The sequence below is a fragment of the Papio anubis genome, chromosome 16 (assembly GCF_008728515.1).
Source record: "Papio anubis isolate 15944 chromosome 16, Panubis1.0, whole genome shotgun sequence".
Taxonomy (NCBI): domain Eukaryota; kingdom Metazoa; phylum Chordata; class Mammalia; order Primates; family Cercopithecidae; genus Papio; species Papio anubis.
In genome coordinates this window covers 30,358,298-30,384,956 of record NC_044991.1, presented here as the reverse complement: position 1 = coordinate 30,384,956, position 26,659 = coordinate 30,358,298, and the positions used below count along the sequence as shown (strand labels likewise).

General features: G+C 56.1%; 2 protein-coding genes across 17 annotated transcripts in view; one reads left to right on the top strand and one right to left on the bottom strand.

Moving 5' to 3' along the window:
* COMT (catechol-O-methyltransferase) overlaps nt 1-21,670 on the top strand; it is a 27,183-nt gene extending 5,513 nt beyond the window's left edge. For 3 of the 8 annotated variants that reach the window (XM_031656090.1, XM_031656095.1, XM_031656091.1), the window contains 6 exons: nt 3,814-3,994; nt 12,256-12,349; nt 13,593-13,881; nt 14,630-14,823; nt 15,504-15,635; nt 20,243-21,670. In XM_031656090.1, coding sequence (XP_031511950.1) covers nt 13,593-13,881; nt 14,630-14,823; nt 15,504-15,635; nt 20,243-20,443 — 816 coding nt within the window. In that variant the 5' untranslated portion in view covers nt 3,814-3,994; nt 12,256-12,349 and the 3' untranslated portion in view covers nt 20,444-21,670. Of the gene's footprint in view, nt 1-3,813; nt 4,275-6,709; nt 6,921-12,255; nt 12,350-13,592; nt 13,882-14,629; nt 14,824-15,503; nt 15,636-20,242 lie in introns of all 8 variants that reach the window. The other 5 variants (XM_031656096.1, XM_031656094.1, XM_031656093.1 and 2 more) reach the window with 5 other exon arrangements.
* ARVCF (ARVCF delta catenin family member) overlaps nt 21,596-26,659 on the bottom strand; it is a 24,094-nt gene continuing 19,030 nt past the window's right edge. For 3 of the 9 annotated variants that reach the window (XM_031656084.1, XM_031656085.1, XM_021921372.2), the window contains 9 exons: nt 25,760-25,887; nt 25,291-25,441; nt 24,786-24,984; nt 24,592-24,703; nt 24,413-24,503; nt 24,060-24,113; nt 23,549-23,634; nt 22,879-22,998; nt 21,596-22,418 (listed from right to left, as the gene is read on the bottom strand). In XM_031656084.1, coding sequence (XP_031511944.1) covers nt 22,891-22,998; nt 23,549-23,634; nt 24,060-24,113; nt 24,413-24,503; nt 24,592-24,703; nt 24,786-24,984; nt 25,291-25,441; nt 25,760-25,887 — 929 coding nt within the window. In that variant the 3' untranslated portion in view covers nt 21,596-22,418; nt 22,879-22,890. Of the gene's footprint in view, nt 22,419-22,878; nt 22,999-23,548; nt 23,635-24,059; nt 24,114-24,412; nt 24,504-24,591; nt 24,704-24,785; nt 24,985-25,290; nt 25,442-25,759; nt 25,888-26,659 lie in introns of those variants that run through there. The other 6 variants (XM_031656087.1, XM_031656088.1, XR_004178855.1 and 3 more) reach the window with 5 other exon arrangements.

The following is a 26,659-nucleotide window of genomic DNA, read 5'->3' as shown; positions in this document are numbered from 1 at the left end:
AGATGAGAGATCATAGAAATAAAGACACAAGACAAAGAGAAGAAAAGACAGCTGGGCCCAGGGACCACTACCACCAAGGTGCAGAGACTGGTAGTGGCCCCAAATGCCAGGCTGCACTGTTATTTATTGGATACAAGGCAAGGGGGCAGGGTAAGGAGTGTGAGCCATCTCCAATGATAGGTAAGGTCACGTGAGTCACGTGTCCACTGGACAGGGGGCCTTTCCCTGTTTGGCAGCCGAGGCAGAGAGAGAGAGGAGACAGCTTACGCCATTATTTCTGTATTTCAGAGACTTTTAGTACTTTCACTAATTTTGTTACTGCTATTTAGAAGGCATAGCCAAGTGTACAGGATGGAACATGAAGGCGGACCGGGAGTGTGACCGCTGAAGTACAGCATCACAGGGAGACGGTTAGGCCTCCCGATAACTGCGGGCGGGTCTGACTGATGTCAGACCCTCCACAAGAGATGGTGGAGTAGAGTCTCCTCTAACTCCCCTGGGAAAGGGAGGAGACTCCCTTTCCCGGTCTGCTAAGTAAGGGGTGCTTTTTCTAGGCACTGACGCTACCCCTAGACCAAGGTCTGGTTACTAGACCAAGGTCTGCTAGGTAACCAGCGTCTTCCCAGGCGCTGACGTTACCACTAGACCAAGGAGCCCTCTAGTGGCCCTGTCCGGGCATAGCAGAAGGCTCACACTCTTGTCTTCTGGTCACTTCTCACTGTGTCCCTTCAGCTCCTATCACTGTATGGCCTGGTTTCTCCTAGGTTATGATTGTAGAGCGAGGATTATTATAATATTGGAATAAAGAGTCATTGCTACAAACTAATGATTAATGATATTGATATATAATCATATCTATAATCTGTATCTAGTGTAACTCTTCTTATTTGATATATTTTCTTTATTATACTGGAACAGCTTGTGCCCTTGGTCTCTTGCCTCGGCACCTGGGTGGCTTGCTGCCCACAAAATTTGCCATTGAAATAAACCTAGTGGCCGGGCGCGGTGGCTCAAGCCTGTAATCCCAGCACTTTGGGAGGCCGAGACGGGCGGACCACGAGGTCAGGAGATCGAGACCATCCTGGCTAACATGGTGAAACCCCGTCTCTACTAAAAAATTACAAAAAACTAGCCGGGCGAGGTGGCGGGCGCCTACAGTCCCAGCTACTCGGGAGGCTGAGGCAGGAGAATAGCGTAAACCCGGGAGGCGGAGCTTGCAGTGAGCTGAGATCCAGCCACTGCGCTCCAGCCTGGGCGACAGAGCGAGACTCCGTCTCAAAAAAAAAAGAAATAAACCTAGTTAGTTTAACATCTCTCTTACAAGGTCACAGGACAGATCCTCTGAGGTCTTCAGGGGCCCTCCAGGAAATCTCAAGTCAGTTTGCGATCAAGACAATGTCATAGGCCACATGCAGTGGCTCACGCCTATAATCCCAATACTTTGGGAGTCCGAGGAAGGAGGATTACCTGAGCCCAGGAGTCTGAGGCCAGCCTGAGAAACATGCTGAGGCCCTGTCTCTACAAAAAAAAAAAAAGAAAAATTAAATAAGCTGGGCATGGTGGTACATGTCTGTAGTCCCATGTACCCTGAAGACTGAGGCAGGAGGATCACTGGAGCCCAGGAGTTCAAGGCTGCGGTGAGCTGTAATTGTACCACTGCACTCCAGCCTCGGTAACAGAGTGAGACTCTGTCGCTGAAAAAAATTTAGGTCGGGTGCGGCGGCTCATGCCTATAATCCTAGCATTTTGGGAGGGCAGATCACCTGAGATCGGGAGTTTAAGACCAGGCTGGCCAACATGGCAAAACCCCGTCTCTACTAAAAATACAAAAATTAGCTGGCTGTGGTAAAGTGTGCTTGTGGTCCCAGCTACTTGGGAGGCTGAGACAGGAGAATTGCTTAAGCCTGGGAGGCAGAGGTTGCAGTGAGCCCAGATCACACCATTGCACTCCAGCCTGGGTAACAGAGCAAGACTCTGTCTCAAAAAAAAAAAAAAAAAAGAAACTTTGTACATAAATACATTCAATGATTATGAGATCAATTCTAGCCAGCTTTGACCTCATAACGATTCTTTTCTGCAGACTTTCTTGAGGCCAGGAGTTCAAGACCAGCCTGGGAAACACAGGGATAACTTTCTGTATCCATTCACGTTTGGTTTTGCTTTGAGACAGAATCTCAGTCTGTCACCCAGGATGGAGTGCAGTGGCGAGATCTCAGTTCACTGTAGCCTCGACCTCCTGGGCTCCAGCGATCCTGCTGCCTCAGCCTCCCAAGTAGCTGGGACTACAGGCATGTACCACCACACCAGGCTAATAATTTTTTTTTTTTTTTAATAGAAACAGGGTTTCACCAGTTACCCAGGCTTGTCTCAAATTCCTGGGCCATTCACGCTTTGTCCTATATTTTTCCTCTTTTTGTAATTTTACTTCAGGATAAAATTACATCCCTTTCTTTAACAAAAACAGTCTACATTCTTTGCATACTTTTCATATAAAAACACATCCTATTTTCCTCTCATACTTTGTATACAAAATTGTTTCCCTCATTCTTATTGTTTCTAGGAGTTTTGTTTTCATATATTGATTATAATTTTTAACCATTAGTAACCGGTATTTTTTTTTTTTAAGAGACAGTCTTGCTGTGTTGCCCAGGACTCACTGTACCCTTGAACTCCCGAGCTCAAGTAATTCTCCGACCTCAGCTTCCCAAAGCACTGAGATTACAGGCATGAGTCACCACGCCTGGCCATACTTGTATTTTACAGAGAAAAGTAGGAAGAAGACAATTGGAAATTGTCTGTCATTTAGCAGTTTATTAGCAAATTTTATGAATATACTATCTTATAATCTCCTTTTTATAGTACAAAAGTGCCAAGAACATGTTTGTTAACAGGCCAGAATACCTCTAGCCAGTCTGTACCATATAAAGAAGCCAAAAAGTACAAAAAGTTATGCTTAATAATGAATGTTCCAGCACTTTCTCCTGTTCAGGTATTATTTAGATATTCAATGAATGTCTATTATCTAACTTCACTTAGTGTGACTCTGAGGTTGAAAGTTACTGAAAAGATCTTGGGAGCCTTTTTAGGCCAATATATTATCAAATGCAGTTAACAAAACACAACTCACTAGTTTATATAAGAGCTAGTTCTCACTTTTTTTTTTTACTTTATTTTATATATTTTTCTTTTCTTTTTTTTTTCTTTTTTTTTTTTTGGTAGCGACAGGGTCTTCCTGTGCTGCCCAGGCTGGTCTTGAACTCCTAGCCTCAAGTGATCTACCTACCTTGGCCTCCCAAAGTGCTGGGATTACAGGTGTGAGCCACCACCCAGCCCTGTTTTATATGTTTATCTGAACTGTGTTTCTGGCAAATTGGGCAATTAAGGGACACTTGCTCAGTGTGAGGGGAAGACTTTCTACCTGTATTTGTGGATATGACCTTTACGACTTGTTTTGCCCTGCTAGATGACTGACTGCATGTTTCCAGTGAGCTCAGCTGGTTGCTTTTGTGGGTCCCTAAGGCCCTGCAAGCCCCTGATGGAGCAGGAAGCCTAAAGTTCCAGGGACCGTGGGGAGTTGAGGGGCCGGAGGGGAAGAGAGAGGCCTGCAGTGGGGGCTGAGGGGTGGAGGAGGCCAGACTTGAAGGGGGTGTCTCCTTCCAGAGAAAGTAGGGGGGTGTGGAGGTGATCGGAAGGGAGAGGCCTGAGAGGAGCTAGTTTGGGGAGATCTCAGGTATCCCAAAGGAGCCACTGACTTCCTTATTATCCTTGGTAAAGTCACATCAACAAGAAACAACTGCTTGTTGTTCTTCGCAGTTTTGTTTTCATATGCTGATTAAAGTAGTGCAGAGGGCGTGATCAGCAGGGCTCCAGTAAGAAGCTCCCACGGAAGGAGCAGGAACACAGAACAGAGCGGGCAAGACAGCTCCACCAGGAGTCAGGAGTTGATTCCCCTCCGGGAACGAGACGCCAGGAAGAAGAACTTCCAGCCCAGGAGGTAGGTACCGTTCAGAAGAAGCCTGGGACTCTCGGCACCTCAGAGCCTTACTCAGAATCATAAGAAGCAATGTCTGTCCTCACTGCTGCATCCGATGTTCTTCCGGAGCGTTGGGTCACAAGTCAAACCATGTCACTCCCGCATGAGCAGGCAGAGTGGAGATAACACGGATCGATGCGGGCTCCGGTTGTTGCATCCGAGGGTCGGTCGGATGGTGGTTCCCATCCAGCTCCAAGTCCTGACCCCTGATCACAGAGAAACACAGCCAGACATTAAAGTGGTAAGGACAGAAATTATAATATTTGGTGACCAGTGACAGGAGGGGAGAGAGCCAAGCTCCCCTCCGATTTGTGCAAAGAAGTGGGGAGTGGGGAGGAAGAACAGCAGGGACTCAGGAGTGAGGAAAGTGGAAAATTACCAAAAGCAGGTAGGGAGGGTTAGCCTTGGGAAACTGATCTGGGTTTGCCACGGGGGCTTACTGAAGTCAGGCCCCCAATCCCACAGAGACTGGGAGACAGGGGCCCCATCTTCAGGTGTTGGCTGGAACACGCAGAAAATTCTCTTGGTAGCCGTGAGTTTCTCAGGCAAGCGCTTTGAAGGGGGGCCGGGATCATTTTAGGAATGTGGCCTTGAGCTGTTAGAAGTGCAGTATGGTTCACACCTGTAACCCCAGCACTTTGGGAGGCTGAGGCTGGAGAATCACTTGAGGCCAGGACTTTAAGACCAGCCTGGGCAACGAAGCAAGATGCTGTCTCTACAAAAATAATTTTTTAAAATTAGCCAGGCACTGTGGCATGCCCCAGTGTAGTCCCAGTTACTCAGGAGACTGAAGTGGGAGGACTGCTGGAGCCCAAGAGTTCAAGGTTGCAGCAAGCTGATTGCACCACTGCACTCCAGCCTGGGCAGCAGAGGTGATCATGCCACTGCACTCCAGCCTGGGCGGCAGAGGTGATCATGCCACTGCACTCCAGTCTGGGCAACAGAGCGAGACTCTCTCTTTTTTTTTAAAAAAAAAAAAAAAGGCCGGGCGCGGTGGCTCAAGCCTGTAATCCCAGCACTTTGGGAGGCCGAGACGGGCGGATCACGAGGTCAGGAGATCGAGACCATCCTGGCTAACACAGTGAAACCCCGTCTCTACTAAAAAAAATACAAAAAACTAGCCGGGCGAGGTGGCGAGCGCCTGTAGTCCCAGCTACTCGGGAGGCTGAGGCAGGAGAATGGCGTAAACTCGGGAGGCGGAGCTTGCAGTGAGCTGAGATCCGGCCACTGCACTACAGCCTGGGCGACAAGAGCGAGACTCCGTCTCAAAAAAAAAAAAAAAAAAAAAAAGGGCCAGGCGCGGTGGCTTACGCCTGTAATCCAAGAACTTTGGGAGGCTGAGGTGGACGAATCACAAGGTCAGGAGTTCAAGACCAGTCTGACCAACATGGTGAAACCTTGCCTCTACTAAAAATACAAAAATTAGCTGGGCATAGTGGTGTGAGCCTGTAATTCCAGCTACTCAGGAGGCTGAGGCAGGAGAATTGCTTGAACCTAGGAGGCAGAGGTTGCAGTGAGCCGAGATCGTGCCACTGCACTCCAGTCTGGGTGACAGAGTCCATCTCATCATGGTCATTAATTAATTTAAGAAAATGAAGGCAGGCGCGTGGCTCAAGCCTGTAATCCCCAGAACTGGGAGGCAGGGTGGTGAGATCTGAGGTCAGGAGATCACAGACCATCCTGGCTAACATGGTGAAACCCTGTCTCTACTAAAAATACAAAAATCTAGCAGGCCGGTGGCTGGGCGCCTGTAGTCCCAGCTACTCAGGAGGCTGAGGCAGAATGATAAGCCAGGCCGGAGCTTGCAGTTAGCTGGAATCAGCCTGGGCGACAATGGGAACTCAGGTCAAAAAAAAAAAAAAAAAAAATGAAGCAGCAGCAGCTTTGTTGGTGGCTGTTCCAGGACTGATAGGCCAAGGTGAGTCTCAGCTAAGAAACGTGCTCAGAGGAGCCTGGCCGGAGATGTGAGGGAGTCTTTGTCCAGGCTGCTGCCATGGTGGGCCTCGGGCCTCATGGCCTGGGTGCTGGGGTGGGGCACCACCCAAGCCTTAGAAGGGAGGCTCATGAGGTGGTCAGATTCCACTCACACCCAGTGCGGTCTGGATGCAGGCTTGGCCTAGAGCCTGGGTTTGATGCCCAGGCTTGCATTTTTTGTTGTTTTTTTGGGGCAGTCCTGGCTCTGTCGCCAGGCAGTGGCTGGATCTCCCAGCTCTGGCCTCAGCCTCCCGAGTTCACGCCATTCTCCTGCCTCAGCCTCACGGTGGCTGGGACTGGCCACGCCACATGGCCGGCTGGTTTTGTATTTTTAGTAGAGAGCGGGGTTTTGCTGTGTTGGCCAGGATGGTCTCGATCCTCCTGGCCTAAGTGATCGCCCATCTGGCTCAAGTGCTGGGATTACAGGCTTGAGCCACGGCGCCCGGCCTCGTCGCTATGTTCGAGCCCGGTGTCTCTCACATGCGCCTAGGCTGGAGTGCAGTGGCGTGATCTCCAGCTCACTGCGCTCCGCCTCCAGAGTTCACACCATTCTCTTACTCAGCCTCCTCAGTGGCTGGGACTACGAAGCCACGCCCTACGCCTGGCTCATTTTTGTATTTTTAATGGCCGAGGGATTCCTATGTTAGCTTCCAGGCTAACACATCACCACTAGGCATACCCAGGTCCTTTCTGTCCCTAAAGGCATCCCTGTCCTTTCAGTCCCCTCCACACTGAGCCGAGCCAGCCTACACTCTTGCCCCAGGCCTGCCCTCTGCTGGGAGCCGGGACGCTGAGCTCCTGCTGCATGAGCAGGTTGACCTGCAGGGGGCCTCCAAGCAGGTGCCAAGGCAGAATCCGATGTGACCGGGAGAACGCCCTTGAAGGATAAAGCGAATGTGCGACCACCATGCAGGTCTGGCCTGTGGAAGAGAGGGGAGGGGGCCCCGGTGGGGCCACGTAAAGGAGTGGAGGGGCCCCACAGGCAGGGACGGCCGAGCTGGTCCCCTGGGGCTGTGGATCTGCAGGTGCAGTGCAGCCTCTTGCCTCTCTCAGCCCAGCCCTTGCATCCGCCTCTTGGTGTGTCTGTGAAGACAAAGTCCCCGTGGTCCCTGCAGCACCTGGCTTGAAGCAGGTGTGCAGCCCGTGTGAAAGTCTTCCCTTTAGCTCTTACGTATTGAGTCAAAAAAAAAAAAAAAAAGGCCTTCCCCTGAGCCTGGGGGCCTGGCCCCACCGAGGTTAGCCAGGATGGTCTCGGGATGCTCCTGGACCTCGTGATCCTCCCGCCTCGGCCTCCCAAAGTGCTGGGATTACAGGCGTGAGCCACCGCGCCCGGCCAATGACCAGATTCTTGCACCATGGAGCGGTATGCAGACATTGTAGCAGGACGGGGACACTCCCAGAGTGCTGCCAGACAGAGGCAAGGCCCCATCTGGATTTGATGGCATTTGTATTGTGGTGTTGGTAGATGGTGGTGGTGGTGTTTTAGAGACAGTGTCTCTGTTGCCCAGGCTGGAGTGCCATGGTGCAATCACAGCTCACTGCAGCCTCCAACTCCTGGGCCCAAACAATCCTCCCACTTCAGCCTCCTGAGTAGCTGCAGCTACAGGCACACCACCATGCCTGGCTCGATGGTGTAGTTTTAGTAGAGCCAGGGGTTAAACCATGTCTGGTCAGGCTGTCCTTTAGATTCCCAGAGGCTGGATGGAGATGAGTGGCCAACCCCTGGGTCCACAGATGAGCATGGGGCCAGGCTGCAGCCTGTGGGATCTCCCAGGCCGGCCTCCAGGTGTCCTCTCAGCCTGTCCACAGGCCCTGCCCAAGCGTGTGGCCTACTTGGTGCTGCCTGGCTTGTCTTTAAGCACCTGTACTGGCTCTCCCTGGATTATTGGATCGCAGTCAAATCCCCTGCCAGAATCCTGGTCCCCCTTTATCACACCGGATCAGCCCCGAAGGGCAGGGCTGCTTGCAGCAGTTCCGGCCTTTGCTGGGAGGTTTCCAGCCCTGTTGAGCAAGTCTCAGGCAGGGCCCTCTGCAGCCTCCATGGGGGACCTGTGTGCAGAGCAGGGCTGCCCCTGTGTGTAAACGCTGAGAACTGGCCTTCCTGCCATCTGTGTCCTGTTTGTCATCATGCCTGTGGCTCTACGCTTGTCTCCCCAACTGGGCCACCAGCCCTGTGAGGGCAGAATGAGGCATGTCCAAGCCACAGTGACTCTCAGTGTGCAGGGGGCTGTTAGCATTGGTTCTGTGTTCTGGAATAGCGAGGACAGTGTGCCCCAAATGGCCAGTGGTTTTTCCGGGGATCGCTGCAGCCGCATGTTGGCCCCCTATGGAGAACGGAGGATGCACAGCCGTTTCAGGGCACAACCCGAGGTCTCCTGAGCTTGCTGTGCAGCCCAGTCTTTCTCTCCGTGACCCCTGGTAGCTGTCTTTCTCCTCCCTGGAGGAGGAGAAAGACACTTTCCTGAGCAGGAAGATGTGGGTGAATAGAGACCAAAGTGTCAGTCACTCTTCAGACAGAGGTGATAGCAGAATGAGCAAAACTGACGGACCCCAGATCTTTGCAAAGGGAGCAAAGTCAGTTTCTAGCTATCTTTTTTTTTTTTTTTTTTTTGAGATGGAGTCTCACTCTGCCACCCAGGCTGGAGTACAGTGGTGCAATCTCCCTCCTGCAACACCAGGTTCAAGTGATTCTCCTCCAGCCTCAGTAACTGGGACTACAGGCACATGCCACCATGCCCAGCTAATTTTTGTATTTTTAGTAGAGAGGGTTTCACCATGTTGGCCAGGATGGTCTTGTTCTTTTTGTTTGTTTGTTTTATCTTGCTCTGTCACCCAGGCTGGAGTGCAGTGGCGCAATCTCAGCTCCCTACAACCTCTACCTCCTGGGTTCAAGCTATTCTCCTGCCTCAGCCTCCTGAGCAGCTGGGACTAACAGGTGCTCACCACGCCTGGCTAATTTTTGTATTTTTAGTAGAGACAGGGTTTCACCATATTGGCCGGGCTATCTCAAAATCCTGACCTTGTGATCCGCCCGCCTCAGCCTCCCAAAGTGCTGGGATTACAGGTGTAAGCCACTGCACCAGTCTTGCTGGGTCATATGGTAGTTCTGTGTTTAACTTTTTTTTATTTTTATTTTTTGTGGGTTTTTAAGAATTTTTTAATATTTGTGGGTACAGAGCATGTTTAAAAATTTTTTTTTTGAGACGGGGTCTTGCTCTGTTGCCCAGGCTGGAGTGCGGTGGTAGGATCACAGCTTACTGCAGCCTCAACCTCCTGGGCTCAGGTGATCCTCCCACTTCAGCCTCCCAAGTATCTGGGACTATAGGTGCAGACCACCATGCCTGGCTAATTTTTAAGTTTTCTGTAGAGATGGGGTCTTGCCATGTTGCCCAGACTGGTATGGAACTCCTGGGCTCAAGCAATCCTCCCATCCCAACCTCCCAAAGTGCTGGAATTACGGTCGTGAGCCACCAGGTCTGACCACATGTTTAACTTTTTGAAGAACTACCAAACTGTTTTCCACAGCAGTCACACCAGCAATGCCAGAGGGTTCCAATTTCATCACATCCTTGCTAACACTTGTTATTTTCCTTAAAAAAAAAAAAAGCCAGCTGGGCACAGTGGCTCATACCTGTAATCCCAGCAGTTTGGGAGGCAGAGGGGGTGGAGCGCTTGAGCTCAGGAGACCAGCCTGGGCAAAATATCGAGAACCCCCCCTCCACCCCATCTCTACCAAAAAAAAAAAAAAAAAAAGGTCGGTTGTAGGGGGTGGTGCACATCTGTCATCCCAGCTACTTGGGGGAGCTGAGGCAGGAGGATCCCTTGAGCCCAGGAGGTCGAGGCTGTAGTGAACTGTGATCGCGCCACTGCACTCCAGGCTGGGCAACAGAGAGAGACCCTGTCTCAAAAAAACAAAACAAAAAAAAGCACATTTCAAACTTACACAAAAGCAGAGAGGATTCCCCTCGGTCCTCCGGCCTGCACCCCCGCCCCACCACAGGGGCATTCAAAACTGTTTCTTGTTGCCTCTCTGTAAGGTAAGGGGGACTCTTGACGCTCCCCAGACCACGCAGCCAAAGTAGGGTGATAGGATCACAGGGGTCCCAAGTCGGACACTGAGCTGGCGTGCCCACTCCCGAGTCCTGGGACCCCAAACTAAAGGAGCTGTTCCTTTTCCCCATGGAGGGCTGACCGGGCAAAATCCCAGCGCTGGGAACATCCGAGCAGCTCTGAGTGGCGTGGGTGGGTTTCTACCTGATTTTCTTTAAAGGGAGGCCTGATTCTCGGCTTTTCAGGACCCGCCCTCTATTTCCTCACTTATCTGCTCTTTCGTCCTGTGAAACTGGGCAGTGGCCAGTGACAGCGCAGGGTCAGCCCTTGGATGGTCAGGTGGGCGTGATCCCACCCTCTTCCGTGGCTGGGTGGGCGTGGTCCCAAAGTCACTTGGATGTGGTCCCGCCTCCCTCCCGGCCTGGTGGGCGGGGCCTACCCTTCTGCACCAGCTGGGCTAAGCAGAGAGGAGGGTGGGCTGGGAGGCCCCACAAGGCTGGGTCGGAGTGGAGGTGGTTAGCCTGGGAGAGGCCGTTGGGAGGTGGGGTGGGCAGGGGCCAGGGCTCTGTTGGTGGCCTGGGGCAGCCAGTCCTCCTGCTCTGGGCGTCAGTACCTCACACTCACAAGGGAATCCCAGCACTGGAGGGCCTTGTGAGGTGGCCGTGGGCACTGTGGCCCCCAGGTGCTGCATGGGGGCCTGGGCGTGTTGGCCTTTGAGCCTTTGGTCTTCAGCTTCCCCAGCCTCCATGGCTCTTGGCCATTGGGACCCAGTTGGCCTTTGAGCCTTTGGCCTTGAGCTTCCCCAGCCCCCATGGCTCTTGGCCACTGGGGCCCAGTTGGCCGAAGAGCCTTTGGCCTTGAGCACTTCCCTAGCCCCCATGGCTCTTGGCCAATGGGGCCAAGTTGGCCGCAGAGCCGCTGGCAGGTGGGACAGGTGGGCACTTGGTGCCTCCTCGCACCAGCTGGGCCCATCCTGCAGAGTGGAGTGGGCAGGTCCCTCCTGCTGGGCAAAGGAAGAGGGCTTCAGGGCCCCTCCCTGCTATGGCCTCCTCCCCTCTGCTGCCTCCCACTTGGCCCTAGGGGACACTGCTTGCAAATTTATGAACAGATGAACCTAGAGATTAGAGATTCAAAAACCAAATTCTTACACAATTCAAGTATTATGCAGATTTGGATTTATAATTTGGGACTCCAAGGTCTGCCAGGTAATTTGCTGTTTCAGCAGAATAGCCCTTTTAATTTGGGGTGTTTATTTCTAACACTTACTGTTTTTTAAATATGGAGAGTAAACAAAATGGCCCATTATCTGACCACACAAATATTAGTAGTAGTCATTATAGATAAGTAAACCATAGCAGATAAATAGTAGTAAACCAAGCAACAAGGTGTGTCATAGGAAATCCCCACCGTGAAGAAAGGAGCAAGGTGGAAAGTTCTGGCTGCTTCAGGTCTGCATGGTCCCTCTCCACCATGGTTCCCTGTCATCTTCCTGCCAGAATAAGGACACTGTCCTTAGGGAACTGCCATCTCCTGTTTTTTCCCCACGAGCCCTGTGGGCATGTCCTGCCCTGCAGGGAAACATAGTGGGCCACGGGTTTCCCTACAGGCCTGGGACCCTTCCCCAGGGTAGCAGCAGAAGGCGGCACGATTCACACTCCTGCACCTGTGGACAGGGGCACCCCCGCTGGCACTGAGCCCTGCACCGGGTTCCATCACCTGCTTGGGGCTCTGGCCTTTGGCCTTTTCTTGTGAGCCATATATTGGCCACTGTGACCCATCTGTTTCATCATCTTTTTCTTACTGGTTTGTGTATGTTCTTGGTAAACTAGCCCTTGGTCTTACACAACATTTCCAAGTTACTAAAGATTCTTCAGGGGAAATACAACTTAAGCAAAGTGGTTCCCTCCTCGTGTGGTTCACGAGGTGCAGGTGCTCACAGGGCAGTGCGGACAGGGACTGGGAGACTGCCCCTGGGGTCTCTGGCTGGGTGACACTAGTAGGGATGTCGCTTGGCCTCTCTGAGGCCTTCTGCTGTCTCTTCTGAGGCCAGAAAGGTGAAGCACTGCCTTCGCCCTGCTAGGGAAGGCTCAGGCCAGGCTAGCCCTGTCCGGAGAAGGGGCTCAGATATCTGGACCTTGGTCATGGCCAGGTTAGGGTTTCTGTTGATGATTATCCAAAGGCAAAATTGATTTCCACAGAAATAACATCTGCTTTGCTGCTGAGCTCACAGAAAGAGACCCCAGACCCTTCCCGCAGTCAGAGGGCTGGAACCTGCTCGGAGGCGCTTTGAAGGTGAGTTGGCCAGTGGAAGCCGGGGCAGTGCCAGGGTGGGTACAGATTCCAGCCCGGTGCATTTGCACAGGTCTGCTGGGCACACGTCCACTCTGCCTGTGTAAACAGGCCACGTGGTGGGAAATCCCCTAGAAGCCTGGTGTCCACATGGCCTCCCCCTGGGGCGGAGCCTCTGCTTCCCTGTTCTCTTCTGCTCTGTCCTCTGGTGCCCTGAGGCTGGCCTCCAGGGGTGTCCCCTCTGTGGCCCTGGGCCTGCCTCCTCGCCTGGGTGTGTCTTTCTAAAACGGAGCGTCCAGCGGAGATTGGGACCCGCTATGCCACTGGGAGTCCAGGGCCCCATCCCAGAAAGATCTCTGAGTGACCACAGGGGCCCTAGAGGAAGTTTCCTTGTGTCCTTCCCATTTTAGGGTCTGTGACCTGAACCCCTGGGCTTCTGATTCAGGCCTCCTGTGGTCTGCTCTCTGCCTGCTGGGTTCCCTCACCAGGCTTCTGTCTGTCTGGTTCCCAGGCTACCTGCCTGGAGGGTCACACCAGGAGGATTTCAAACAGGTTTCAAGTGGGGTCACTTGCTATTTCACTGTGCCCCACGAGATACACTGTGGTGGGCAGCAGGGCTGGCCTTTCTCATCTGGGACATGCCACATGTTGCCGTCCCCAAGGGGAGTGGTGAGTGGGTCTGTCCTGGTGTTCCTGGCCTGGGGACTGCCAGTGTCCTTATTTGGACACTCAATGAAGGGGACACGCGAATCCCTGGGGCGTCCAGAGCATGGGTGACCAGCATGGGTTCACCACATGAGGCTGAGGGGCTGCACCACACAGCCTCTCTTTGGGCGACCCCTCACTACCGCCCACTCCGGGCCATGGGGCTTCCCTGCCCCTGGGTGTCCTCTAAGCCAGCTGGGAGACAGCAGCCTGGGTCCACATCTGCTTCTGTATTCTGTGTGGTTTTAGAGGATCCCTGGGCTGCCTGGGGAAGCACCCAGGGCCAGGGAGTGTGAGCTGCAGGCTCCACACAGGACTGCCAGAGGCACACACCTGCTCTGTCCGCCCGAGGGCACCCGAGGGCACGAGAAGGCTGGCTCCCTGGCGCTGACACGTCAGGCAACTGAGGACATGACTGGCTTCTCTGAACCTTGCCCCTCTGTGAACACAAGGGGGCGATGGTGGCACTCCAAGCTGAGGGGCATGTGGGTGCAGCAGGAAGAGCACAGAGCACTGGCGCCCCTCCCCTCCCGCCCTGCAGATGCTGGAGGCCCCGCCTCTGCTGCTGCTGGCCGCTGTGTTCCTGGGCCTGGTGCTGGTGGTGCTGCTGTTGATCCTGAGGCGCTGGGGCTGGGGCCTGTGCCTTATCTGCTGGAACGAGTTCGTCCTGCAGCCCATCCGCAACCTGCTCATGGGTGACACCAAGGAGCAGCGCATCCTGCACCACGTGCTGCAACATGCGGAGCCTGGGAACGCACAGAGCGTGCTGGAGGCCATCGACACCTACTGCCAGCAGAAGGAGTGGGCCATGAACGTGGGTGACAAGAAAGGTGGGGTCCCAGCCGGCAGGTGCTGAGCTCTGGGACAGGGACCCAGGACCAGGCATCAAAGCCCTTACCGGAGAAGCTGTTATCACCCCGTTTCCAGGGGGCTGGGAACCCTGGGATATGCCCAGATAGGGCTGGGGGGTTCCTCTGGAGTCCCAGGGTGCCAGGGTCCCTGATGATTCCTCCAGGCCCTGCTGCCTGCGCCCCAGGACAACAGGCCCCCACACAGGGTCTGACGGTGGTGCAGTTCCCCTTGAATTCTGCTCTGGACACCATGGGACCTGCCTGGGGACCAGTCAGACAGGTTCTCCTGGGCCCGCCCCCGCCTGGACTCCAGCCTGGGGCACAGGATGTGCTGCCAGACTCAGGGAGTTACTCAGGCAACTAGTGCTGCCCCGGGGCGCCAAGCGGGGCGGGTGGTTCGGGGTTTCAGAGAGGGCAGCTCTGTGTTAGGACACGCTGGGGCCAGCCAGGAAGAGTGGAACAGACAGGGACCAGCGTGGGCATAGAGGCTAAGGGACCATGGGAGCTCCAAGGGTGCTCACAGTGGGGACCAGGTCCTTGGGGCTGGGGACACCAGGGAGGTAAAAGACCCCTCCAGCAGGTAGGGAGGGCGGGCAGAGGAGGGCCAGAGGCCAGGCATTTGGGAGGGGCTGTTGCTGTTTGGGAGAGGTAGGGGGCCGTGCCTAGGGATCCAAGTTCCCCTCCCTCCGCCTGTGCTCACCTCTTCCCTGTCCCCCACCCTGCACAGGCAAGATCGTGGATGCCGTGATTCAGGAGCACCAGCCCTCCATGCTGCTGGAGCTGGGGGCCTACTGTGGCTACTCAGCTGTGCGCATGGCCCGCCTGCTGTCACCGGGTGCGAGGCTGCTCACCATCGAGATCAACCCTGACTGCGCCGCCATCACCCAGCGGATGGTGGATTTCGCTGGCGTGCAGGACAAGGTGCGCATGCCCGACCCGCTGTCAGACCTGGAAGAAGGGCCAGGGCTGCGGGCGGGGAGGGCCTGGTTCACACCACGTTCATTGAAAACCTATTGTCACCAGGCCTCTCAGTGCCTCCCAGCCTGGGGCTGAGGAAGGACCCCCCAGCAGCTTGGTGAGGGTGGTCTCACAGCTCTGGGGAAATGGCCAAGGTGGCATGAGGAGGGGCAGGGACATAGCGGGGCCATGTCACCCCAGAACCCTAAAGAAAACTGATGAATGCTTGTATGGGTGTGTAGGGACGGCCTCCTGTCTGTGTGGGCGTGGGCACTGACAGGCGCTGTTGTATGGGTGTGTGGGCGGCCTCCTGTCTGTGTGGGCGTGGGCACTGACAGGCACTGTTGTATCTGGTGTGTAGGGGCCTCCTGTGTGGGGCGTGGGCACTGACAGGCGCTGTTGTATGGGTGTGTAGGGGTGGCCTCCTGTCTGTGTGGACGTGGGCACTGACAGACGCTGTTGTATGGGTGTGTAGGGGTGGCCTCCTGTCTGTGTGGGAAATGGGCACTGACAGGGCTGTATTTAATATGGAGGTGTAGGGTGGCGTCCTGTGTGGGCGTGAGCACTGACAGGCGCTGTTGTATGGGTGTGCAGGGACGGCCTCCTGTCTGTGTGGGCGTGGGCACTGACAGGCACTGTTCCAGGTCACCGTTGTGGTTGGGGCGTCGCAGGACATCATCCCCCAGCTGAAGAAGAAGTATGATGTGGACACGCTGGACATGGTCTTCCTCGACCACTGGAAGGACCGGTACCTGCCAGACACGCTTCTCCTGGAGGTGAGTCCCAACCAGGATGGCCTCTGTGCCAGCTGCTGCCCAGGGCCCATTAGGTCAGCCTCAGCCTCTCCAAAGAGCCAGGCACCCCAGCAGAGCCCTGTGCAGACAGAGCTTGCTCTGGAGGCACCACCTGAGGTCCAGGAGTGTGGGGGACTGAGGAGGCCCTGAGGTAGGTGGAGATGGGTAGGGAGCCGGGCCAGGGGCCTGGCTGCTTGGCCTGTTGGGAACTAGGGAGCCAGCCTGCCCGTGCAAAATGGGTGGCAGAAGTGGGATGCACACCCCAGACCAGATACCAGGGCAGAAAAGGCGCAGGACCAAGGAGATGGGGTGGGGAAGGGCCGCTCCGGGCTGGCCTGCTCTCCCCCAAGCAAGCTGGTGCTCGTGCAAAGAAAGCACGTGTCTCCTGCAGAGCTTCCTCCCGAGGCCCCATCTTGTGCATTCCCCCAACCCAGCCCCACTGACGAGGACCCTGAGTTTCCTTAGTGAGGCCTGGTAGCGGGTGGGGCTGTCCTCGCTTCCCTGAGGGGCGTGGGGCACTGGTGGCCCTTCACAGACTGATGCTTAAGGAGCCTCACATCAATGACACACTGCCCCACCCCTCCCTGGTGGTCAGCGACACTGAGTGGCTCTGTGATCCTCCACTGGGCTTGGGACACCCACCCTCACGGCCTCCCCACCTGCTCATTTGCAGCTCTCCCAGAAACCGGACACTGCCGTTAGCAGCAGGACTAGGAGCATAAGGGGCATAGCCTCCATGCCTGGCTAGGTAGGGCCACTGGATTGGAAGGAACCAGCACTAGCAGAAGCCTGAGGTGTGAAAGGGCAGAGAATGTTCCAGAACAATGGGAGTCAGGGCACACAGGACTTTGGGTAGGTGAGGGTTAGACCTGTCTTCTGGAGCTGGGCTCAGGGGCTCATGCCCGTAATCCCTGCACTTTGGGAGGCTATGGCAGGAGGAGCGCTTGAGGCCAGGAGTTCGAGACCAACCTGGGCAACATGGCCCACCCCCCAAAAAAAAAAAAATATATATATATATATTAGATGGAGTATTGCTCTGTCACCAGGCTGGAGTGCAGTGGCACAATCTCCGCTTACTGCAACCTCTGCCTCTTGGGTTCAAGCGATTACCCTGCCTCAGCCTCCTGAGTAGCTGGGACTATAGGCATGTGCTGCCACACCCGGCTAATTTTTTGTATTTTAGTAGAGACGGGGTTTCACCATGTTGGCCAGGATGGTCTCAGTATCCTGACTTCGTGATCTGCCCGCCTTGGCCTCCCAAAGTGCAGGGATTACAGCCATGAGCCACCGCACCCGGCTACAAAACATACTTTTAAAAATTAGCTGCGTGTGGTGGTGGTGTGCCCCGTAGTCTTGAGCTACTCAGAAGGCTGAGGATGAAAGATTGCTTGAGCCAAGGAGTTGGAGGTTACAGTGACTGCCACAGGTTATGGGGACGGTAACTGGGTCCAGCTTTTTTTTTTTGAGACAGAGTTTCGCTCTTGCTGCCCAGGCTGGAGTGCAATGGCACGATCTCAGCTCACCGCAACCTAACCCTCCCGCGTTCAAGTGATTCTCCTGCCTCAGCCTCCCGAGTAGCTATCCCCGGCTAGTATTTTTGTATTTTTAGTAGAGATAGGGTTTCTCCACGTTGGTCAGGCTCATTTCGAACTCCCAACTTCAGGTGATCCGCCTGCCTCAGCACCCCAAAGTGCTGGGATTACAGGCGTGAGCCACCGCGCCCGGCCTTATTCCAGCTCTTAACAAAAACAACAAAAAAAACTTGTCTGGAAAGATCCCTGTCAGCCTTGGGGAATGTGGAAAGAGAGGGCTGCGGGGAGGGCATTTCAAGTGCCCTGAACTCACGAGGAGGCGCTGAACCCTGGCCGTGGAGAGGGAGGACCTGTATTGACCAAGGGGGCGGGCAGTGGGAGGGTGGGAGGGAGACCTGCAGGCCAGGACAGCGTAGCTGGCGGGGCTCACCCCTGACAAAGGAGCATGATGCTGGCAATTGGGTATTGATGGGAGAGAGCAGACACTCAGCCAGACGGGCTTCACTCGGGCAGGAGAGACAGCCACAGCTGGGCCTGCGTTACGGGGGCCGAGTTTCAGCAGCTGTGGTGTGATAATTACAGGGGCCTGCCTTCATAAAAAAGTAGCAAATATTGCAGTTTAGTAACTAGGAAACTAATAGTTTTCTCAGTGCTGCTTGTGCAAAGCTGGTAATTATCTCAAAAGAAGCAAAGTTTATGAAGTGGGAAGTCATGAATTGGGAATGGGTGTCCTTGTTAAATGCATATCTGCACACTCACGGCTGGGGCCCTGTGCCCCCTCGTAGAGGGTTGGGGGACAGCCTGGCTCTTGTGAGGGCCTAGCCATCCCCTCAGTGGGCTCTGTGAGCATTGGAGGCATGGGGAGTGAGGGGCTCAGGAGCAGGTTGCAATTCAAAATCAAGGGCTGCTTTGAGGAGGTCTCTCCACCGGGCTGCCATAGTCACCAAGTCCAGCCCACACCCAAAGGAACAGGAATGAGTTCCCCCTTAAAAAAAAAAAAAGGACAGGGTCTTGCTCTGTGCCCAGGCTGGAGTGCAGTGATGCCATCATAGCTCACTGTAGCCTCGAACTCCTGAGCTCAAGTGATCCTCCCACCTCAGCCTCCTGAGTAGCTGGGACTACAGACATGCACCACTACACCGGCTAATTTAAAATTTTTTTGTAGAAATGGGGTCTCCCTATGTTGCCCAGACTGGTCTCAAACTCCTGGCCTCAAGGGATCCTCTTGCCTCAGCCTCCCAAAGTGCTAGGAGTACAGGTGTGTGGCTCCAACTTTGTTGTTGTTTTTTGAGACAGAGTCTTGTTCTGTCGCCCAGGCTGGAGTGCAGTGGCACGATCTTGATTCCCTGCAACTTCTGTGAGGCTCCAACTCTTGAAGGGAGGAGAGTCTAAGGAGGGTAGGCACAGTTGAAAACCACCTCAGCAGAGTGTCACCTGCTCCTCTGACACTGTCACTTCTCCATGGCATTAGGTTTTCAGTGCTGCTCAGATGCTGCTGCATGTTTAGCCAGTTCTCCAGGGGGTCTGAGTAGCTGGTAGGAGGCTTGCAGTGTCGGGGGACAGGCAGGACAGGTGCTGCTTTCTTTACCCTCTTGACCAGTTTTGTAAAGGAGTGGGCCCCTGGCAGCCTCCAAAGGTGAGCCATGCTCCTTTCTGCCCTTCCCTCCTCCTCTCCTGTTTAACTCGTGCAGTTGCAGTGGTCTGGTGTCTTTCAGTCTGCTGACGTCATCTGTATCCCTGATGACCAGATTGGGCTCCTGAGTCCCCTGGCGCAACCCGAGAAGTCCAGGAGCCCAGGCCCCTCACTCATCTTGTGTATTCCCTGGCCCGGGCCGGAAGGCAGCCACCCTGCTCAGGGCCTAGGCCATTGTCTTCCTCCTGGGTGGCACTTTGTTCTAGGTCTTTTCAGCTGACATTGCTAGGACATTCTTTTTTTTTTTTTTTGGTCTAAATGTAAACACATCATGATTCATGGTGGTACTTCCTGTTCAACTCCGGACCTTGGGGCTGTCCCCTGACCTCACTGACCTTGCAGCCGTTTGGTGTCCATACTGTCACATGAAAGCCCCTCTGCTTTCTCTGCAGCACACGGGCTGCAAACGACCGCCACCCACCACTGGGACAGCTGCAAGCCCTGTGGGACTCTCTAGGCGCATCCCAGAGGGATGTGGGGTCGGATGCCAGTGTTTCAAGGCACCTGCCTGCGAAATGATTTTACTATACGTTAGATGTTTGAGATTGCTTGTTAAGTTTTGTTTGGTGACTAAGTCAGAGCTCCACGACAAGGTGACTGGGGTGCCCCTTGCCCTGGTGGGTCCTTCCTCTCCAAAGAAAAACACTTCCTCTCAAGGTTTCTTTATTGTTTATGTGATGTAAGCAAACCCTCCTTGCAGCTTTGATAGGCAAGCATTCTATGAAGTTTCTCCTGATAGTGGACCCCACGGGCCATGCCCTGTGGCTGCGTTGTCAACAACTCCTTCCTTTTGCACAGAACCCAGGCAGAGGAACTCTGTGTCCTCCCAGGGCCCAGGCACCGGTGGAGATGGGGGGTCTGCAAATGCAGGAGCTTGGGGATGTTCAGAACTGACTCCAAGGGGCAGACTTGGTGGTGGGAGGTCTGCCCCACCTCAGCCCTGCAGGGTCACCCTGGTCAGGCCAATATTGTCTCCAGGGACCATACTGGTGCCTCTCCCTCATAGGCCTGAGTTCCTGGCACTAGGTGTTGAGGGCCCCACTGTTTCCACTCACCCAGCTAACATTTATTGAGCACCTACTGTGTACCACATGCTGTTCTAAGGGATGGATACGCCTGAGATGGATACAGGAGTTGATGAGAAAGGTCCCTGTCTTCACGGGGCCCATGTTCTAGAGGTGGCACCCAAGTCTTGTACAGTCCTTTCCTGCAGGAGTCATGCTGGGCAGAAAGCAGAAACCTGGCCCTAGGGGCTAGGCACAGGCGTGGTACAGTGGCCTGGTGAGGAGCACCCATCCTGGTTTGGGCCCGGTTTTCTGAGCACCTATGACCCTCACCTCCCCCACCCCCTGGTCTGTTTGCAGGAATGTGGCCTGCTGAGGAAGGGGACAGTGCTACTGGCTGACAACGTGATCTGCCCAGGTGCACCAGACTTCCTGGCACACGTGCGCAGGAGCAGCCGCTTTGAGTGCACACACTACCAGTCATTCCTGGAATACAGGAAGGTGGTGGATGGCCTGGAGAAGGCCATCTATAAGGGCCCAGGCAGTGAAGCACAGCCCTGACTGCCCCCCCGGCCCCGCACCCAGGCTCCCTCACCCAGCCTGGTTCTGAGGGTGCCACAGACGTGCTCCTGCTGACCTTCTGCGGCTCTGGGTTGTATCCTAAATGCAAAGCACACCTCGGCCGAGGCCTGCGCCCTGCCATGCTGACCTCTCTGAACGGCGGCACTGGATTGCTCTCCTTTTTTAAGACTCAATCGTGACCTCTTTACTAACACCCGCTAGCTATATTATCTTACATACTAATTCATGTTTTAAAAATATAAAATAGAAATTAAGACTCTAAATATAAATCAACTTAGTACATCCTTCTCGACTGCCATTCTCCTGCTGCCCTTGACTTGGGCACCTAACATTCAAAGCTCCCCTTGATGGACGCTAACGCTAAGGGCGGGACCCTGGCTGGCTGGGTTCTGGGTGGCATGCCTGGCCCACAGGCCTCCCAGCCACAGTGGTGCAGAGGTCAGCCCTCCTGCAGCTAGGCCAGGGGCACCTGTTAGCCCCACAGGGATGACTGCCGGCCTGGGAAACGAACAGAGGAGTCAGCCAGCATTCACACCTGTCTGACCAAGCAGGCGCTGGGAAGAGGTGGACCCCGCAGCAGCACCAGCTCCTCTGGGCCCCATGTGGCATGGAGTGGAAGCGTCTCCTTCCCCACTCCCACTGGGCCTTGCCTACAGAAGAGGCAATGGCTCAGATCAGCCCCCACATCCCTGCAGTTTCCCCCCCGGCGCGTGAATGAGGATGCAGTGCTGGTTTGTGTCCACCTACACCCAGAGCTGCCCTCAGCTCCTCCAACGGGTCAGACTACTGGCCACCTCAAAGGCTCCAAGGGCCCAGTTCCCAGGCCCAGGACAGCTCAACCCTGTGCTAGCTGAGTCCACCTGCACCCAGACCAGCCCCTAGCCAAAACTCCACTCCTGGGCTCAAGGCCTGGCTAGCCCCTAGCCAGCCCACTCCTATGGACAGAGAGACCAGTGAGCCCAAATGGACAAGCCTGGGGCCACCCAAGGGTCAGAAACAGCCTCTGCAGGACACAGCAGATGGACACCTGGGACCACCTCCACCCAGGGCCCTGCCCCAGACGCGCGGAGGCCCTGACACAAGGGAGGAGCCAGCCACTTGTGCCAGACCTGAGTGGCAGAAAGCAAAATGTTCCTTTGCTGCTTTAATTTTTAAATTTTCTTACAAAAATTTAGATGTTTACCAATACAGTCTTATTTTGGCTTATTTTTAATGCGTTTTCTCAGTGTTTTTCTTCTGAGTCACAAACAGCAGGCACTGAAAGCAGTCCCCAAGCCACTGCCGAAGGTCAGTCCTGGAGGTGCTGCCCAGGCTCCAGGCAGATGCGGTGGCCCCGGCCCCGGCCAGCATCAGCTGGACAACGGCTCTCTACTGCACAGGGGCCTCACATGACTGCAGGGCTCTGGGGAGGTGGGGCACCTGTAGCCTGACCCCTACCTTGCTGCTTCCAAAGCTTCCTTGCCCAGGGCTGGGCCTTGGGGGGCACCCCTGACACTGTGGTCTGCCTGCCTGCAGGGTGCCCAGGGAGCCCCTCCACCTTTAGGAGTCCAAGTTCTTTCCCAGCCCCCTCCCTGCCTAGCCACCTGCCCCTGGCACCAAGCCTTCCCGCACCTCTGGGGCACTGTGTTCCCAGGGGCACCCTCCTATCCCACCGGCCCCAAAGCCCAGCCAGGCACCCTTCCCTGCCACCTCCCTGGGCCCTGCCCTAGCAGCCCAGTCGGCCTCCTCGGGCCTTCTGTCACTCGCTCACACACAGCACCATGTCAGTAAACAGCTAACTCAGGCCTAGGGAGTTAGGTAGGGTGGGGGGCAGGAAGGTGTCCCCAAAGTCGGGCTGGGGTGAGGCACTGCCAACCCCTGCCGCCAGGGGGCTCCAAGCTCCACGGCAGGATCTTCTCAGGGTGGCCCTTCTTCCACGATCCATGCCCTAAGAACAAGAGGCTGGGCCTGGGCCCTGCAGAGGGAGAGGGGATGGTGGACGCTGCAGCCAGAGTGGCACAGGACCACGTACAACCTCAAGGCAGGGCGGCCAACTCCAGGCTACATGGATGGAGATGTGGACAGAAGCATCTGCCCTGAGTGGTGTGAGCTGACCCTTGGGGTCAGGACTGATCCTGACTTGCTGGTCCTCAAAGGGCATTGGAGGGTATGGTGCCCATCCCTACTCTGGTCCCATCTCCTCAGGTCCCTGATCCCACAGTGCCTGGGACAAGGCTGTGGGCCCAGGGAGCACCCTCCCTCTCTGACTTCTGCTGGCCTCCCCTGGGAATGGGCCACTGGGCTGCTGGACTGGAAGCCAAAGTCCTGCGGGGAACGTGCGGGAAGAGCAGAGCATGCAGGCAGCGGAGACCAACAAGAAGCCCTGGCCCAGAGGGCAGAAACGTTTGGACAAACAACCAGATGAGAGAACGTACCAGGCATGCAAGCTAGACCCAGGAGTCAACGGGCTGAGGCTTAGCGTCCCCCACGGCGTCCACCAGCCTGACCGCGGGCCTGCTGGGCCCTGGGGGAGGGGCCTTCCTGCTGGGATCGAGCTGCAGTGCACGGGTGGGCATTAAAGGCACAATAGAGCAGGTTAGTCAGAGCTCCTGGGGGGACAGGGCAGGGGCAGGGCCGAGGCTGGCGATGTAAGGGTCGGCCTGCCAGGACAGCACAGGGAGCACCAAGGGCACAGGGAGCCAGACAAGTGTGGCTCACACGGGCTGGGATGGGGGGGCACGTGCACACAGAGGCCTGCACAGGAAGCTGGGGGATTGGCACACAGCAGGCGGCAGGTCCTGCCCTCGCCGGTGGATCCTGGCGGGCCCTCGCACACACATGCACAGAAGGGTGCACACACACTAGCTCAAAGGCTCCGGCCCATGCAGGGTGTGCCTGGGCAGTGCTGTCCCCAGCGGGTGGGAGCTGCAAACTCATCAGTACCCACAGACTGACTGGCATGAAAGGGCTGCTTCCTGGGCTTGGGCCCACAACCCAGCTATACCCCAGGGCCCAGACCAGACCCAGCATGGCCTAGGCTGTTCTCCAGCAACCCCCAGACACAGAGCCCCACGGGGTACCTGCCCACAGTCACATGACACTTACTTTCAATGGTTCCTTCTCAGAGGCCTCTCCGGCAGAACCAATGCCCCGCGGCCTTCGCTCCCTCCGGTCTACTGTGGAGTATCCGTCTGTAGATGGAATAAAGTGGGGCATGAGAGGCGCTCTGAGGGGGGCCCTGTAGGAGCAGATCTTCCTCTCAGCCCAGACACAGGGCACTCGTGGGACAGGGGCTTTGGGAGATGGCCCCCACTCACCCTGTCCTCGAGATCCGGGCTGCTGCCAGCTTTCACCAACACCCTGCCTCACGCTGGTGCAACCCTTGCCTGCCCCACGGCAGCTCCAACTCTCCAGACTTCCCTCCACTTGTGGGCCAGAGCTCCTGGCTGGGCACTAACCCCTCTCTAGCTGCCCTGTACCTCACTCTCTGAGCACCCCTTAACCAAATCTCTCTCCTCCACCCAGCACCAACTACACCCCATAAAACCAGCAGGCCCGCCTCAGGCTCTGGTCCCCTCCCGGCACAGAAAACAAACCACACTGCGTCTGCACTCACCTGGACCAAGCGCGTCCATAGGGATCACATCCCGGCTGCCAGTTTTCTCGTCCTCTGCAAGGCAGGAGGAGGAGGCAGGCTGTACACAGCGGCCAGCGGGGATCGGGGCACAGAAGCCCCAGGTAGCCCTAGAGGCTCTCTGTCACTAAGGTGCCTAACCTCTGCCAGTTGGAAGCCCCACCCTGAGCTTGACAGCAGCGTCGATGCCGTGGGGAGTAGCCAAGAGGCAGAGGGCAGGGAAAGTGGCCTATGGAAGCCGTCTCCGTGGGAGGTGTGGCTCCTCCTTCACCTTCACCCAAGGGTCGGGCAGCTGGGGTCCCCACCCTCTAGGCCCCCTAACCTCCACCACTCACCAAGGCTCTTGTCCACCAGTGGCAGCGTGCTGTCATCGAAGCCCCCAGGACTCGGTGCTCCCTTAGGCCCCTTGGCAGTAGCAGCAGCCGACTGAGACATAAAACACAGACACAGGGTGGGTGAAGCACATGGAGTGGGAATAAGGCGAAGTGAGCAGGGAAGGCCAAGGAAAACGCACCTGGAAGCGCGCCTTGGTCCAGCCATCTTTCTGCAGAGTACCACGCAGCTCTTTGTAGCTCCACACTGTCTGCAACACGTGCGACGCCGCCTTCGCCTCGCGTACAGATTGGCTGTGGGGCCGAGGGCGGGGTCAGTGGTGGCCCCTCCCCCACATCCCCTGCTCCCCAAACCACCGACCCCTCCCCTCCACACCTAGAGGCGACGAGAGCCACCAACGCTGGCACCCCACGTGCCTGCAGGAGCGAGCGCGTGTTATCCAGGCTGTCGGACACGATTTCGTGGATGGTGTTGAGCACCGCCACCACGGTGTCTTCCTCCAGGCGGGCCCCAGGTCGCGGCGGAGCCTGTGCATTGCGCACATTCCGCACAAGCTCGGCCATGGCGTAGCTCCCTGAAGGGCAGGGCTAGGTGTCAGGACACGCCTCTGCCCCACCCCTCCAGGAATGAGCAGGGATCCCGCGAGGGCTAGGGGCACTGCCAGGAGAGCCCCTGGAGACCGCCACAAGGATCCACGCGAGCAGGATGCTGAGCTTCAGAGACAGGGCCAGGGGGACTGGAGCTGCCTAAGGTGGGCCAGCGCCCAAACAACAGGGGCGGGGCCTGGACTCCCAAACCACTCATCCTCCAACCCCCTCCCATGGGACTAGAGCTGCAGGCAGAGTTCGGTGTCCAGGCGTGGCTTTGCAGGCGTCCTCACCGATAAGATCTTTGTTGCGCTGGTCCAGCGAGAGGTTGCGCAGGGCAATGGCGACGGCGCGCACCACCTTGTCGGTCTCAGACTGCAGCAGTTCCACAAGCACCGGCAGCCCGCGCTCTTTGCGCACTGTGGCGCGGATGTACGTGGCCCACTGAGAAGGTGGGGAGAGGGTTGCTCAGCCATACACCCCAAGCACTCTCCCACCTCCAGATCCTGACTGCTCCCTCCAGCTAAACCTTCCTGCTCCCGTGCCCGACAAAGCCCTACCCCAAAAGCTCAACGGCACCTCCACCGAGGCTTTCCCACCGTCCAGGGTGCACGCAGTGCCCGCAGCCCATGCACTTCTTGGATCTTGGGGTGGTGAGGTGGGCCCTCCTTTCCCCGCCAGCCGAGGCAGGAGCTGCACCAGTGAGGTGCCTGGGATTCCCTCTCTCAGGACTTGCCCACCCTGCCACACCTGGCCCCTCACCATCCAGTTGCCGGCACTGAGGTTCTGCAGAGCACCGGCGGCAGCCTCCAGGGTGTTGAAGTTCCGGCTCTCCGTGAGGAGGGAGAGGTAGAGACGTACCACCTCGGGTTGGTACAGCAGCTCAAAGCCTGGGTGCAAGGCAATCGCCATCCACGGTCACCCAGAATCTGCTCTCATCCATCATACCCCTCCCGCTTCCCGCTTCAGAGCTCCCGGGGGGTGAGCTGGGGCCAGGGATGGGTGTGGATGAGTCACGTAATGTTTACTATCAACATAGTCACCCAAGGGGAAAAGCGTTCCCATTTCACAGAGGAGCAAACTGAGGCTCAATCAGTTGGACCTGCCTGGCAGCAGGAGCATCCAGGAGGCCTGGGATGGGGAGGGAGGCGTCAACCAGGAACGCTCTCCTAGCAACAAGACCCGCATTTCCCGGTATGTCCCTGAAGCTATGTATCCTGGCCACGCCCCTAGCAATAGGGCCCACCTTCCCTGGCAACAAGACCAGCATTGGCCACACCCCTAGCAAGAGAACCTGCTTTCACTAGTAACTGAAGCTGTGCAGAGCCACGCCCCCTAGCAACAGGGCCCACCCTCTCCCACTGACAATAGAGCCCCCCCTCTGTAAGTCAACTGATGCAGTGCAACCAGGGCAGCTGCCCTAGCAACAGGAGGCACTCTCCCTGGCAACCACTCCAGGTTCCCCAGCAATTGAGACGCCATCCTGCTGCTCTGCCCAGTGCTCCAGAAATGGGGGGTCAAGACAGCCTTCCAAGCTTGCCTGTCCCCAAACAGGGGCTTCAGCCTGGCTTGGGATACTACCTCAATCTCCCCTGTACTCGCCCAGCGACATTTCATCACCCCCTCCTGTCCCCACGCCCCATGCTCCCTCTACTCCTGCCC